General features: G+C 36.7%; 1 protein-coding gene across 3 annotated transcripts in view; it reads right to left on the reverse strand.

Annotated features, from left to right (window-relative positions):
• Positions 1-16,092, reverse strand: part of LOC136799724 (dolichyl pyrophosphate Man9GlcNAc2 alpha-1,3-glucosyltransferase-like) — a 42,305-nt gene extending 26,213 nt beyond the window's left edge. The window contains exons 1-6 of one of the 3 annotated variants that reach the window (XM_067056439.1): positions 15,849-16,092; positions 15,464-15,553; positions 14,866-14,954; positions 14,149-14,234; positions 13,381-13,445; positions 11,690-11,866 (exon numbers count right to left, since the gene is read on the reverse strand). In XM_067056439.1, coding sequence (XP_066912540.1) covers positions 11,690-11,866; positions 13,381-13,445; positions 14,149-14,234; positions 14,866-14,954; positions 15,464-15,553; positions 15,849-16,012 — 671 coding nt within the window. In that variant the 5' untranslated portion in view covers positions 16,013-16,092. The other 2 variants (XM_067056454.1, XM_067056447.1) reach the window with 2 other exon arrangements.
• Positions 16,093-16,243: the final 151 nt, after the last annotated feature.

The raw sequence follows: 16,243 nt of genomic DNA on the forward strand, positions 1-16,243 counted from the left end.
CACAGGTGTGTATTAGTGTTATAACATCTTTGAAACGATATAAAACTGTCTCATGGTTTCCTATCTCTGACATTTTGGTTTTTAACCTCCCCCTGGGCATAATCTATATTAAATAAGTTCAAAACCAAGGTAGAATTTGGACCGAATTTAAAAATCTTTTTAAAGGTTCCTAAAACGTGATAAATCATTTTTGGAGAAAGTCACTCCCGATTAAAAACAAGCCAAACTTATCAAACTCGAATAAAGAAAAACAATTTTTCTGATTTTTCTCAATTTTACATTATTGGTACTTCTAACGAAGCAAAACCGAGATCGGATTCCCACCTAATATTCCCTTCATGTAAATCGTTGTAGGTTTTTTTACGTAACACTTGATGATGAAACTTCGTAGTCTCTCTTAGGGTCAAAAAAGAGTATTTTTTCAGAAAACCTTTTCGACCTTAGTCGCGAGGTCAGGTGTGAACTACTTAATTATTTAATTATCCCCGTAAACTCGATCCAATCCTTTTTTGAAACATTCTTCTATTACCTATATGTGCGAAAAAAGGACTGGGACGGTTTTAGTACACGTTTTTTTTTATTAGAACACCTAAATTTTGGCTGAGCCTGGATGTGCTTATTTTTTCAGCAATTTTCAGCCTAAAATGTTCTTAAATGCGTTCTTAATTTTTCAGACTACTCTAACTTGATAATATTATGCAAAATAAAGAGCACTTAAAATTGGTAAAATTTGGACAATATTTGACTCTCGATTTTAGAAAATCCATCCCTAAGTTCGGTTAAAGCTGCTTGAAAAGAGAGAAAAATTGTAGTTTCTTGTCATTTTTTTCCAAACTGAGGCTGGGCATGTTCTTACGATGTTATTAATTTTTTGACGAATTTCAGCCTGAATGTTCTTATAAACTGGGTCCTAATAAAAAAACACGTGTAGGACAAAGCGGACAAAAAAATTACCACGCAGTAATTAGCGGCTACGGTCAAAGAGATGAATTAAATGTAAAGAAATAAAAATTTCTGTCCAACTATATTCACTCAGGAAATATAAAAATGCTTCCTAAGGCACTGGATTTTATATCTAAAAACTCAGGTGACACAATAGGATGTATTCATGAAAAAAATAAAATAAAAAATACAAAAATAATCAATCAGCGATTCAAAAAATATTGTTAATTGCTCTAAAGATATAAGAAAACAATAATCGACTTCTTTTCACCAAAATAGTGATTTTGGGTAACTCCACGGTATCGCCATTCTTCTGAATGCTGTTCGTATACCACAAACTTCCCATTCTCAATACACTGGTCTCTTTGTTTAGGATGCAATAAAAAAGATTTAGCATTTCTCAGTTCCTCTCTATTTGGATATTCCAAAACGAGACCGTTAAGAAGGTGATTGCCATAGACAACATTTCTCCTTCTGGTAATAAGGTACAGAAGATCAGTTACTCCAATTATTTCTTTCCTGATAAAATAAAAATTTCTTCCTCCATGTTTCACTGACTTTGGTACTTCATTTTCCAACAATGCTGATATAGCCTCATACCAATCTTTATACGAAGTGAAAAGATTTGATCCTGTTTCTATACCAAGAAAGTACTTATTAGCACCCCAGAGCAGTTTATCTTCTTTAGTAGCGGCTGATGGCAGCTGAACAATTGGCAAATTTTCAGGCAACGGATCTTTCTTTAACTCATTTGAATTATTGGCTTCCATCGATTCAATTTTGTGACGAAGATTCTGTGTTGCCAATTCTTTTTCTCTTTCCATCTGCCCTAGTTTAATCTTATTGTTGTTCTCTAAGTCCTTCATTTTCAATGCAAACTCATTTTCCTTGACATTCATTTTTATTTGGTATTCATTTTCTTTGGCAGCCATTTTGGTTTGGTGTTCATTTTCCTTGGCAACCATTTTGGTTTGGTGTTCATGCTCTTTCGCCAAAAATGCTTTCTCCATTTCATTGATTTTCGTCTTGCGTTCATTTTCCTTGTTGGCGATTTCCTTGTCTTTTTCAGCTAGTTTGTTCTGCAACTCATTCTGTTGCTTCAGCATTTCTTGATTGATTACACCTTTGTGTGAGTCCAACTCATTCGTTTTCTTCAACTTCAAGAGTTCCAGCTCATGAGTTAACGATTGGTTGTCCTTTTCAAGCTGCAAAATCTTCATTTTTTGTTCTTTGTCTTGGTTGGACATTTCCTTTTCCAACTCAAGAATTTTGATGCGATTTTCCAATGTCAATTTTTGAATCTGTTTGTCATGGTTTTCTTTAAGTTTTGCCGTCTCAACGACGCTATTGTCAACTTTGTTGGTGACATTTCTACCGGTAGCACTGTGTGCCAAATTGCGATCATCACAATGTGCAGATTCCATTTTTTGTTTCTTTTTTTATCTACATGATAAAATAGTCATTAGCTTTCAAATATCAATTTCTTGAAAACGACAAAGAACAATACTTTTGGAAATAGACAGTCCTGTCAATAGCTTCTAGTCATAAAAAATCACAAGACAGTTCAGGAAGAAGTAGTCAATAATAGAAATCCATAGCCTGTATTAGCCAATACTTTTTTCCATGTAAGCATTCAATAAATCTAATGAGAGTCTAAATTTTTTTCTCGTGAAAGAATAAAAATGAATAATACAATTGTTTGTAATATTTGTCCTGAGCAAAATCTCAAAATATTTTTGCGTACCTATTTTCCAAAGTTGAGATATTTAAGTTACAAGTTTCTGGCTTTTAGTAAGAAAACAATAGAATTTTAACGTAAGAACCGTGTAGGAGCCCATTTTCAAATTTCGATATCTCAATTTTGTAAAATTGTTACAGAAAAATACTTTGAGGTTTTAATAAGGACCACAGAAGGTTTCTATAATCTAACCATCTGACTATCTCTTTAAATTCATTTTCAGAAGTAGGATTTCTAGCAGAGGGTCAATTCTTAATATAAGACAGTAATAAATGTATTAAATGTGAAGAAATAAGAATGTCTGCCCAACTATATTCACTCAGGAAATTTGTGTGGCAGGTATATGCATTTCGTCCTTATTGGGACTCATCAGCACTGCGTACTGCACCCTCACTGGCCGGATCGATTTAGCAAATCGATTTTATATTTCTAAAAACTCAGGTGACACAATATGGCGTATTCGCAAAAAATAATAATTAAAAAATACAAAAATAATCATCAGTGATTCTAAAAATATTGACATGAATTATCAAACCAATCAAAATTGTTGTCTCTCTAAAGATATAAGAAAATAATAATCGACTTCTTTTCACCAAAATAGTGATTTTTGGTAACTCCACCGTATTGCCAGTTTTCTGAATCGGGGAGGTGCTCGTATACCACAAACTTTCCATTATTCTCAATACACTCGTCTCTTTGTTTAGGATGCATTAAAAAAGATTTAGCATTTCTTAGTTCCTCTCTATTTGGATATTCCAAAATGAGAGCGTTAGAAAGGCCATTGCCATAGACAACGTTTCTCCTTCTGGTAATAAGGTACAGATTATCATGTGCTCCAACTTTTTCTTTTCTGATAAAATAAAAATTTCTTCCTCCATGTTTCACTGACTTTTGTACTGCATTTTCCAACAATGCTGAAATAGCCGCATACCAATCCTTATACGAAGTGAAAAGATTTGATCCTGTTTCTATACCAAGAAAGTACTTATTAGCACCCCACCAGAGCAGTTTATCTTCTTTAGTAGCGGCTGATGGCAACTGCTGCACAATTGGCAAATTTTCAGGCAGCGGATCTTTCTTTAACTCATTTGAATTATTGGCTTCCATCGATTCAATTTTGTGACGAAGAGCCTGTGTTACCAATTCTTTTTCTCTTTCCATCTGCCCTACTTTAATCTTGTTGTTGTTCTCTAAGTCCTTCATTTTCAATGCAAACTCATTTTCCTTGGCAGCCATTTTGGTTTGGTGTTCATTTTCCTTGGCAGCAATTTTGGTTTGGTATTCATGCTCTTTCGCCAAAAATGCTTTCTCCATTTCATTGATTTTCGTCTTGCATTCATTTTCCTTGTTGGCAATTTCCTTGTCTTTTTCGGCAAGCTTGTTCTGGAACTCATTCTGTTGTTTCAGCATTTCTTGATTGATCACACCTTTGTGTAAGTCCAACTCATTTGTTTTCTTCAACTCTATGAGTTCCAGGTCCTTTTCAAGCTGCAAAATCTTCATTTTTTGTTCTTTGTCTTGGTTGGATATTTCTTTTTCCAATTCAAGAATTTTGATACGATTTTCAAATGTCAATTTTTGAATCTGCTTATCATGGTCTTCCTTAAGTTTCGCAATCTCAACGACGCTATTGTCAACATTTCTACCAGCAGCACTGTGTGCCAAATTGCGATCGTCAAAGTGTGCAGAATCCATTTTTATTTCTTTTTTGATCTACATGATAAAATAGTCATTAGCTTCAAAATATCAATTTCTTGAAAACGACAAAGAACAATACTTTTGGAAATAGACAGCCCTACCAGTAGCTTCTAGTCATAAAAAAATCACAAGACAGTTCAGGCAGAAGTAGTCCATAATAGTAATCTATAAAGTAGCCTGTAATAGCCAAAGATTGTTACTTTTTTCCATCTATAAAGCATTCAATAAATCTAATGAGAGTCTAAAATTTTTTCTCGTGAAAGAATAAAAATAAATATTGCAATCGTATCGGATCATGAAGGTAACAAAGATATAGATCGGAGGGAAAACGCCACGAATGACCTAAATGGTAGTTCAAGTCTTTTATAAATTTACTCAAAGTAGTTATTCTTTGATGTACCATCATTGGAAGCAAAAAACATCAATTTATATAGAACAGAAAGAGGCTGATTACGTTAATTTTGAAAAACTTAATCTCGCGGAAAATCATTATGATGCGATTCGCAAGTCGAAATTTCAAATGCCTTGTCGTGAAAAGCGAAAGCGCATCCGAATGTCCTCATCTGAAAAAGTGTTGTTATGCATAAAATCTTTCAGTCTGTATGTTCTTGGACGTCTTCTTTGCAAATTTCCATATAAAATCATGTTCATGGCGGCCATTTCTCACTTTGTTTTAAGCTTAATCTTTCCTTAATCCACCTCCCGAGCAGGATTAAGTTTTGGGGTGTTTAAGTCTAAGTTAATCTCTTTTTTAATCGTGATATTTTTTGAACAACAGACAAATTTTCGTTAATCGGCGCTAATCGCTATTTAATCCGGACTTAAGCTAATCGGCCACTAATCCACTTTTGAACAACCGGGCCCAGCCTTTTGTATAAAGGTAACAAAATAATAATTTTATATCGCTTAAAATCAGACGAATTCATTATGCCGAGCGGACGCAGTCTAGAGTGAGTGTTCACTTAGGCTTGCGGAACGCCGGCTAAGTCCTTCTTTCACTTTCGCTGCTCAAAGAACAAGATGGCGGATAAATCCGCTGCACCGAAAGTGAATAGTGATGCAACTGAATCGAGTAAAATCAAGGGCATCGTAGCAGAAACCGATCCCAAAGTTGGAGAGGAAGGAAGAAGAACTTACAATAAACACAAAAAGAGACAAAGATCTCCTTCCAGTTCATCTTCGGAGAGTTCATCGTCGGATACAAACAGCACAAGTTCGTCATCATCAGAAGAAAGAAAACGTCGAAAAAGGAAGAAAAAATCCAAGAACAAACGTAGAAGGAGAAGTAAATCCCCTACAAAGTCACCAGAACGTGAACAACCTCTCTTATTTCAAATGAAAGAGGATGGTAGTGACTGGATGCTAGAACAAAGACTAGTCCAATATTTGAACGGTCACATCACAAAGTATATATCAGATAAAGATATCTCTTCAATGGTGCTGGAAGAAATACCAGTTCCCTCTAACGTGTCGAATACATTAAAAATGGACACTTTAACTGACACCATACTGAAAGAGAAAGGCTACATGGGAACTAAAACCCTAGCCGTAGACAAATCTATTTCTCGGATATCGTCCAAGATACGAGACATTTTTGCTCCACTTGCCTTAATCTGGCAGAATATTGAAGAAACACGCACTGGCGATGACTGCGAAAAAATCGACCTCGAAGAAATAGCTAAACGATTCCAACAAGCTATCTTATTGGTTGGCCAAGCAATAAATGCTACCAACTTCTTCAGACGTAAGAATGCGTTGACTGCCCTAGGTATCAAAGAAAGTGAAGTAAGCAGCTGGTTACGAGAAACATTAGTTGATGACCTAGAAAACAGTGATGGTAAACTATTTGGAGAGAAAATGTGGAAAACTCTAACAAAACAATCCAAAGCAGCTGGGTACACTTCTCTGAAACAATACATATTTTCCAGACGACTGCAGGACCAAAAGAGGAAACCCTTTTCATGGGGCTCTTCCCAGACGAGCCGTGGAGAAGAGCGTCAACACCCCCCTGCTGAAGGACATGGCTCAAAAAACAGACATCCATCCAACAAGAAATGGAGAGGTAAGAGAAAATCTACCAAACTTGACGGGCCCCCTTTCCAGTCAAGCAAATGCTCAATTAGAGTTTCAAACACACTACCCTGGGAAAATACACCCAGGGATAGAAAATCTTCTAGAAGAGATAATAGTACCCCAGTCAACATTGATTGCTGGCAAAACAAAATTATTTCAAAAGAATTGGGCCAAAATAACCCAAGACTCATGCATCCTGGAGACCATCTCAGGCTTGTCAATCCCAGTAATGGGAAAACCAATTCAAAAGACACCACCAAGGCAAATAAATTTCGACTCAAACATGGAAGCTCTAATACGGGCAGAGATAAGAACTTTACTGGAAAAAGGGGCTGTAAAGAGAGTTCTTTACAAGAAAGGCCAGGTCCTGTCCACTCTGTTTTTGAAAGAGAAAAAAGAACCAGGGAAATTCAGACCTGTGATAAACTTAAGGGAACTCAACTCTCATATCCCATACCAAAAATTCAAGATGGAGACCCTAAGGGATGTAAAGAACATTCTTCAGAAGGGGGACTTCATGGTCAAAGTGGATCTGAAAGATGCATATTTTTCTGTCCCAATACACCCACAGTCGATGAAGTATGTGAGATTCAGCTGGGAGGGAAACCTATACGAGTTTCAATGCCTAATGTTTGGACTAGGGCCAGCTCCCAAAATATTCACGAAACTTCTCAAGGTGCCCATTTCTCTATTGAGAAGATTACAGATAAAACTGATAATCTACATAGACGACATCCTGATTGTAGCAAGGTCAAAGGAGGAGGCCATCTTCTCCAGAGACACAACGATCTTCTTACTGGAGAACCTAGGATTCACAATCAACATAGAGAAGTCTGTACTGACACATATATATGTCAACAAATGGAATACCTGGGGGTACTGATAGACAGCTCCAGCATGATATTCAAAGTCCCTCAGGAGAAAATGCTAAAATTGAAAAAACTTTGTGTCCAAATGCTAAATCTGAAGAGCTTCCCTATAAGGAAACTTGCAAGCCTAATAGGGAATCTAATGGCAATAGCTCCAGCCTTTACTCTAGCTCCTCTTCAGATAAGACTCTTGCAGAAATGCATGAACAAACTGCTAGCGAAAATCAAACAACACTACGGCTCAATGATGAAACTAGACAACAATGCAAAAGAAGAATTAAAGTGGTGGATAGGAAACTTCTCCTCAGGAAACGGCAAGGACATAAACAGATTTAATTATAAGCTCAGATGCGGCAAAGGGAAAAATGGGGGGATGGGGAGCTCATTGTGGTCAAAGCTCCACAGGAGGGCTATGGACAGGGTCAGAGAAAAGGGAACACATAAATATCCTAGAAATGAAAGCAGCCCTGATAGCACTGAAAACCTTTATAAAGGGGAATCACCTAAGGTCAGTACATCTACTGATAGACAGCCAAGTAGCCCTGGCACATATTGTGAAAATAGGTCGGCCGACAAACTCTACCCTAATAAGCCTGGCAAAAGAAATCTGGTCATTTTTGAACCAAAAGAACATCAGCCTCACTGCAGAATATATTCCATCGACCCTAAACAAGGAGGCCGACTTCGGGGGGACTGGAAACTAGCAAGGCAAACATTCAAACACATAATGAATGTGTGGGGACCCCCAGAAATCGATCTTTTTGCCTCAAGAACCTCTCACCAACTACAGACTTACTACAGTTGGAAACCAGACCCACACTGTCTAGCAGTAGATGCACTGAACCAACCCTGGGACCAAAACCTAGTGTATGCTTTTCCCCCATTCTCTCAAATAGGGAGGTGTCTGGAAAAAGTAAGGAGATCCAAAGCAACAGTGAATTTGGACGACTCAAACTTGGTACCCAGTCTTATTGGGAATGCTAATATCAAACCCAAGAAAGATAGTAATGAGGGAAGACACTCTAACACATCCATCAGGGGAGATCCACCCTCTAATACTGAACCAAACCCTCCACCTAGCGGTATGGGAAATCTCGGGAAACAAAAGCTTTCAGACAAACTATCACAAGCAGCTTCTTCCCTTATCCAACAGTCCAAGGCAGAGGGAGCTAGAAAACATTACCTGTCAGCCTGGAAAAGCTTCAGCAGCTGGTGTGATAGGGAGGAAACTGATCCCATTTCAGCCCCTATAGAGAAAGTGGCCAATTACTTAGGTACCCTATTTGAAGAAGGGAAAGAGTATAGCACCATAAATGTACATAGGTCAGCCATCTCGTTCTATCACCAACTAGTTGAGGGCTTGCCTGCAGGACAACACCCCATGGTCACCTCTCTATTAAAAGGAGACTCAAGACGAAGACCCCAGCTCCCCAAATAGACTGAAATATGGGATATCGACACTGTGCTCAATTATATAAGGGAGTGGTCAGATAATGAGTCACTACAATTGAAAGACCTCACACTAAAAACAATAACACTTTTAGGAATACTAGCACCTAACAGGGGCTCCGAGCTAACAAACTTGGACATAAAACTAATGGGAAGGTCGGACTCCACTATTATTTTCCACTTAAACAAACCTCCAAAACACTTCAAGCAAGGGAAGAAAGCAGAACCCATTGAGTTCAGGAAATTTGAAGGGAATATTAAACTATGCCCTTACAATACTTTAACAAGTTATATCGAACTCACAAAAAGATTCAGAGACAGACATAAAACATCGAAGTTGTCTTAAACCACACAAGCCCATCGGGAAAGACACGACAGCCAGATGGGTTAAAGAAATGCTAAAGATGGCAGGCATAGACACTGCTATTTTCCAAGCCCATTCTAAGAGATCAGCCTCAACCTCCAAAGCACACCAAAAGGGAGCAAACATAACAGACATTCTAAAAATGGGTAATTGGTCTAACACGTAAGTATGGCAGAAATTCTACAACAAGAACTTTAGTACAGCAGAAAAGTACCAAAACTTGCTCCTAAAGGACAATGAAGCTTTAAACAAGGACTTAGCCGGCGTTCCACAAGCCTAAGTGAACACTCACTCTAGACTGCGTCCGCTCGGCATAATGAATTCGTCTGATTTTAAGCGATATAAAATTTGAAAATTTTCCTAGGCCGAAGGCCGTAATGGGAAATTTGAATTTTATGAGCTTAAAATCAGACGAATTCATTCCCATCCCACCTCCCTACTTTACAGTGTTAAACAAGTTCAATGCGACAAAACTCAAAAATACTTTCTCGTTTAGGCAACCTGAACGGACCACCAAGACGAGGTTACAACAGAGGTAGAGGAAGAAGAGGAAAATAACATTTTATTTACATTTTTATTTACTTAGGATTTTATTGATGTTCATATCATAGTTTACTTCATGTTTATATTTCGAAAAAAGAAAACAATCTACGTCACAGGTGGCGTTTACAAAATTGACATTTACTTATTATATTCCATTTGCATCACTTATAGGACGCATCTACGATGCTTTTTCTTAACCTTCGTTCCACTCACTCTAGACTGCGTCCGCTCGGCACAATGAATTCGTCTGATTTTAAGCTCATAAAATTCAAATTTCCCATTACGGCCTTCGGCCTAGGAAAATTTTCAAATTCCATAAGAATACATTTTCACAAAATGTGAACAGCTCTTTTGAATTTTCAGTACTTCATTCTTAGATTTTCCCGCTTTGCAGTACTTTAAATTATCTTTCCAACATGCTATAAAAACATCCATGTTTTTAAAACAACTTGCTTAACAATTTCTTTTACACACACAGTTTTAAAGAAGCATTACTGTATACATACAAAGCAAGTTTCCATATTACACTTTTCCTTCGTGATTGAGAGCACGTTTTAAACACACAATAAAAGTTTCTCTGTAATTCTTGGAATTCTTTCAATCAGCTTTTTATAAGAATTCCTATACATGTTGTTGTAAGAGCTAGCTCCTTTACAATGACTTTAACATTAAAGTGTAAATTATTTGTCTTACCCGAAAAGATCCATATAATTGAGCCTTAACCAGAATATAATCTAATACGAAATTAGTTTAGTGAAGTCGAAGTCATTAGCTGCTTCTGTCCTATTTTGAACAAACTATTTCTTATAGCACGATATGGATTCTTATCATTAACCCACTCTTGCTAAGGTTTTTTGACAGATTACTAAAAGGGGGATAATATTTTTTTAGATACGTCTTTTTCTGTGTTTGATTAAGTATTGATGCAAAGGAAAGAATTTAATCCATCGTACAGATAAACACAACATAATGAGAATTCGATATCAAACCAAAACAAAGTTTGTATCAAAGTATGTTACACGCTTTTTTTTTTATAAGAATGGTGTTTTTCCATTTCATCATGGATATTCTTAACTTTTTGGGAAAGATCATCCTAAAATTTTCTTGCGGTATTCCTAGGATAGGAGGTTTTTTAGTTTTTAGTTAGTTAATTCTAGCATGTAATACATACCTCGGGCAAAGATTTGACACTGCTGAGGGGATAATTGGCAATTTACAGGTAAAATTCTTTACAAATTGGCAATTTTAGGTTCATGTGAGTAAAGGTAGAGAGTATTTCCTTAACACCCTGCCTGGAAGAAATTTGGATTCGAACACAGTCCATTGCGGTGAAAGTCTGCGATCGAAACCTTCACACTACCAATCGGCAGAAAAAATGTTAGTGAGATACAGTGATAGCCTTAATTCTAGGTTCAAATGGGAAATTCTATGATGGCGTTATTCTTAGCATATTCTTAATATTTTGGAAAATTTCATCATGAAAATTCTTATAAAGTATATTCTTATAAAAGAAAAAGCATGTTAAGACAACCTAATAATGAGAATTTGATATCAAATCAAAACAAAGTTAAAACCAACACTGTAATTAAAACGTGTTCAAGGTCTACTTGTTGCTAAGCGCGTTCCCCCTTCGTTTAATACAATTTTTTACGTTATATTTTCTAAAACTTAAAATACCGTATTTTATTAAATCTTTTTGGGTTTTAGAAGGGGGCGTTTATTCGAGGGGCGGAGGGGCTTTAAAAAGAAGGGGCGTTGATTAAATAATTTTTAATCAATAAGGTTTAATTTAAGAAACAAGTTAACTTAACATAATCAGTGCATGAAAGTGCAACAAAGAGATATTTTATGCTTAATACACTTTAACTGTCTTTAATAATTGGATCCTTTATTTGCCTAAGTTTCAGGCATTCCAGACACTGTTCTTACGTTTTCCTTATTTTTCGGCATTTTTGAGCCTAGTTGTTCTTACAAAATTGTGCTTAAAAAACAAAATCAAAAGCAAGCACTTACCATGTTTTTTGTTTCCATGACACCGATAATAAATAGAAGAAGAATGGGAAGGAGTGATACAATTCCATTTGTTTGTAGTTCAACGCCAGTACGAAAAACATGGATGAGATGCAATGGTATTGTCTCATCATAAATACTGTTGAGAATAGTGTAAACCCAAGGCTGATACAATTATATCTTAGATGTTGTAAAAATATCGTTTAAGGAAAAATAGGTTAAAAATAAATGATATGTAGTCTTCGGCGACAACCATCTATCTAATCCCATTATATGATAGGCCTGTATCTAGGGGGGGGGTACTAGGGTTGACGGATGAGGGGTATGTGCGGATAGGACCTCCAAAAACCGACCCTTAGATTTTTGAAAAACTCCCTTCCCTTGAAGAGACTTTTTTCAAAAAAAACTTCCTAAAAATCGTGAATTTTCCGACCCTTAAAGAGACTGATTTAAATTTTTCTGATTTTTTGCGACCCTTAGAGACTTTGAAGGGTGAAAAAACCGACCCTTACCGTCCGCACATACAAAGCATCCATTTTTGCCTAATACCCCCCTCCCCGGCCCCTATATCTCTGAAAGGTCTCCAATCAAAAAGTCTTATGCATACACATTCCACAAAACCCTTTTCCTTGTATTTTTAAGGGGATAAAAACAACACCAAAATAACAAATTTTTTTTCTTTCTTAAGGGCTACTTAGACTACACAATATATTGACGAACAATATGTAATAGTTATCGGACAGTTGCGAGTACAATATGAGAAGTATTTTACGAGTTCCGAGATTTTTCCGTACAATGTTTTCCGAGCCTTTAGGCGAGGAAAATATACGGAAAAAATCCGGAACGAGTGAAATATTTCCATATTGTACGAGCAAATGTCTGATAACTGATTTATCGGTGACCCAAAAAATGCACTTTTTGTGTCGGAAAAAAGCGCAGGGCAATTTTGTAGTAAAGTGACGTTAGAGTGCTGCTACCGCTACAATGCAACAACATCTTTTCGTCAATTTATATTTTTACATGTAAAATACAAGATATATTGTACTCTTTTTAACCAATCAGATTCCGGATATTTTTTGGATCGCCGATAATTGACAATATCGTTTTCGGACCGTAATGTACGAAGTAAATAGCAGGTAAATAGCACTCTATTATAAAAAGAAAGTTTCTTTCTGTAAACAATCCCCCTATATTGTTGGAATATTGCAAATCGAGCTGACAATATATTGCGGACAACTTTTCAATATATTGCCGGCACTCAGCAATATATCATCAATATATTTCCTGACAATATATTGTGATTTTCTTGAAGGCACTATCCCCCTAATAAGGAGTAGGAGTCGTCTCGTTAGAACCGTTTTACGCTGAAGTTCATACTGTCTGTCAGCTTGCGAGACACTATAGTTTATTGGATCAAGTAGGTTAATCCGGCATGAACCACTAGGTAACAAGGTCAGCACACTCCCACCTCATCCACGATGTATAGTGGAACACACACCTAACACAGTCATAGACAGGTATTTTGAGTTTCTGTCTACCATATTATTCCCTTCACATGACATGTGAACATCCACTTCCCAAGTAATTCAAAGCACCAAGAGGGAATCAAATCCTGACCTCCTGGACGGCAACCAAGACCACTGAACTATTTTTTTTTTTGGTTAGAATAAACTACTTCTCCATGAAAAGGATACTGGAAATGTCCATGATCAATGAGAATGAGACCAGGGTAACTTAATAGCATCGTTGTTAGTAACACCTGTAAGATTAAAAGGACGGTTCATAAAACAATCGAAGGATTTGATTAAATTCAATCTCAATTCATAAGCAAAAGTGACATCATTCCATTCATTACTGAAAACAATGCATGAAAAAGCCGTACCCGTACAAGGTAATTGTCTTGAATGGTAATGGAATGGTAACCTATCCTGTAAAGGTTTTCGAGGATGAAGAGTCTAGCATGATGGACGAAGATAGTAAGATATGTTGTAAGATAAATTGAATGGTATTATTATAGTTTATAACTATCTAAACTAACATCACCCCCTAACAATTATCGTATTGTGACGATTTATAAACGACTCTAGTCTAAAGGTTTGGGGACACCAGAAGTTTTTTCAAGTTGGTGCAACGCAACGTGCTCCATCCCACCAACCTGAAACGCTCTCTCGTGTCTCCACCCCAATTTTCTTTCTACCAATAAAAATGAAATCTCACTTTTATCTCTGGGTCAATGGAGCAAAATTGATTCGAATCAATTTTGCTCCACTGTCCCAGGGACAAAATCAGCTTGTCTTTTGGGTATTTCCCTCACTTTCTGTCCCATGAAACAAAAAAAGGAACCATGGGACACGCACTTCTTGTGTTGGTGGGTGCATCAACGTGAAAAAAACTTCTAGTGTCCCCAAGCCTTAAAAGATGAAGGTTATCATGCACATTGTTCGATCAAAACCTAATATTACCTGCTCATACGAAGAATACTTTTTGAGGGTGATTCCGACAAACGCAATAACAGCCACAATATATATGAAGATATCAGCCACAAGCACTGAAAAAATATAAAAACGAAATAAAAATGAAAAGTGGCACGGGTTCTAAGGTTATAAGTCAATTCATATTGTGCCACGTCGCATCCTATTAGAGAGTGCCGTGACTCAAGCACCCTTTGAAAGCCCCCACTCCAAGTTCGATAGATGATCTCTAATTTTGGTAGCTTATCATTTCAGTATACACCTTTTTCATAAGAACATTCAAAGTTTTGGTAACCTTTTAGAACTTGTTGGATCTTTTTGCCTTTTGTTTGCCTTTTGTTCTTATAAAAAACTGTGTTGTCTGGTTACACAGAATTTGAGTCTAGAAGCTGAAATTATATTCAAGCAAGATATCTCTTTCCTTGGAGCTGAGATAGAATCCATAGTTTGAATGACCCAGTAATCTAGGACACTAATCTAGGTAATCTAGGATGTCACGCTTGAAAAGCACACCAAAAAGGCACCATAAGAACAACCCTTAGGATCCAGTACATCTTTCGTAAAAAGCAACCGCATTTGATTTGTTCGAGAGTAGTTAACATTTGGGAGGGTGTGAAATAGGCCTACCATATTATTTACGGCTGGCCCCACTACTATTAGAAGTATTTATAGCGTACCCTAAATATTGAAAGAAGTGAAATATCAAACCTGTCGCCCTCATGAACAATTTATGATTATAACTTTCATAACCACGTGATGTATTCAAGGCTACCCAATCAGGATTCATCAAATTGGCGCTAAAATGTGAAAAACGTATTGAGAATTAAACAAAAGAAAGCAGACACATAGATTACCCATGATACACCCTGTTTTTCAACAAAATATTAAGTTCTCACAAAAATAATGAAAAATACACCATTCAACAAAATAATTAAGGCTATCAAGACGCCAATACAAAAAGACTCCTTGTGAATTTTCTCTCTTAAAAACTTATACAGAAAACCACAACAATTTATGCCACACAATTTACTAAGGAAAGCTGTAAATGCAAAGTAATCGAGTCCCCACCAAAGCAAGTCTCCCCGTGAATTTCCTCCTTTGAAAAATTACACAATGCCACATAATTTACTATGATAGGCTGTCAGTGGCGGGTAATCGAGTCCCCAATACATCGAGTCTCCCCGTGAATTTCCTCCCTTGAAACTTACACAAAGCCACATAATTTACTATGATAGGCTGTCAGTGGCGGGTAATCGAGTCCCCAATACATCGAGTCTCCCCGTGAATTTCCTCCCTTGAAACTTACACAATGCCACATAATTTACTATGATAGGCTGTCAATGGCGGGTAATCGAGTCCCCAATACATCAAGTCGTTATCTTTTGTTTGATTGTACCTGGAAATTTAAGAACAAAATAGATAAATTAAAAAAAAATAAGTTACGAAGTGACCAAGAACTTCCTCATCGGCCTTTTTTACGCAGGCTCTTATTGGCGTAAGGGATATGAATCAAATTGAGCTTTGGCGTGATAAGATCTGGTGTAAAAGGGGTCAGTGTAATAGGGGCCGGTGTAAAGAGCGTCCATAAGGTAGTTTACTGGTTAACAGATTTTGCACCAGTCAAGCCTCGGATAAAGATAAGTAAAATAAAATCATTGTAGTGTTTATTCAATAAAGAAAAAGAATCATACCACTCATTGATTGGTAGATTATATGTAATTTCCATCCAATGGCGTTGCGCCTCATAATCACCAAACATGGGCGGTTTGTGTGCGCCAGAATATGAGTTGAGTGAAACGCCACAACGTAAAAACAAGGCGAACAAAACACAACAAAACATCGATAACTTTTCCATGCCTTTTTATTAATTTTAGTCGTTTGGCTTTTAAGATTTTTTTAATATTCTGTTAGTAATTTTTCATTTTTTTTTTCACTAAAAATACAGAGAAGAGTAAAAGTTAGTGTGACGTACCCATACAATGTTTATTTAGATCATGTTCGCATGTGACGGTTCCGTTTCGCTCCGAAACGAAATGAAGCCATTCTATTGGCTACATTCAAGTTTTACGTCACTTCTAACCAATAG

The sequence above is a fragment of the Clytia hemisphaerica genome, unplaced genomic scaffold, assembly GCF_902728285.1.
Source record: "Clytia hemisphaerica strain Z4C2 unplaced genomic scaffold, Clytia hemisphaerica genome assembly, whole genome shotgun sequence".
Classification (NCBI taxonomy): domain Eukaryota; kingdom Metazoa; phylum Cnidaria; class Hydrozoa; order Leptothecata; family Clytiidae; genus Clytia; species Clytia hemisphaerica.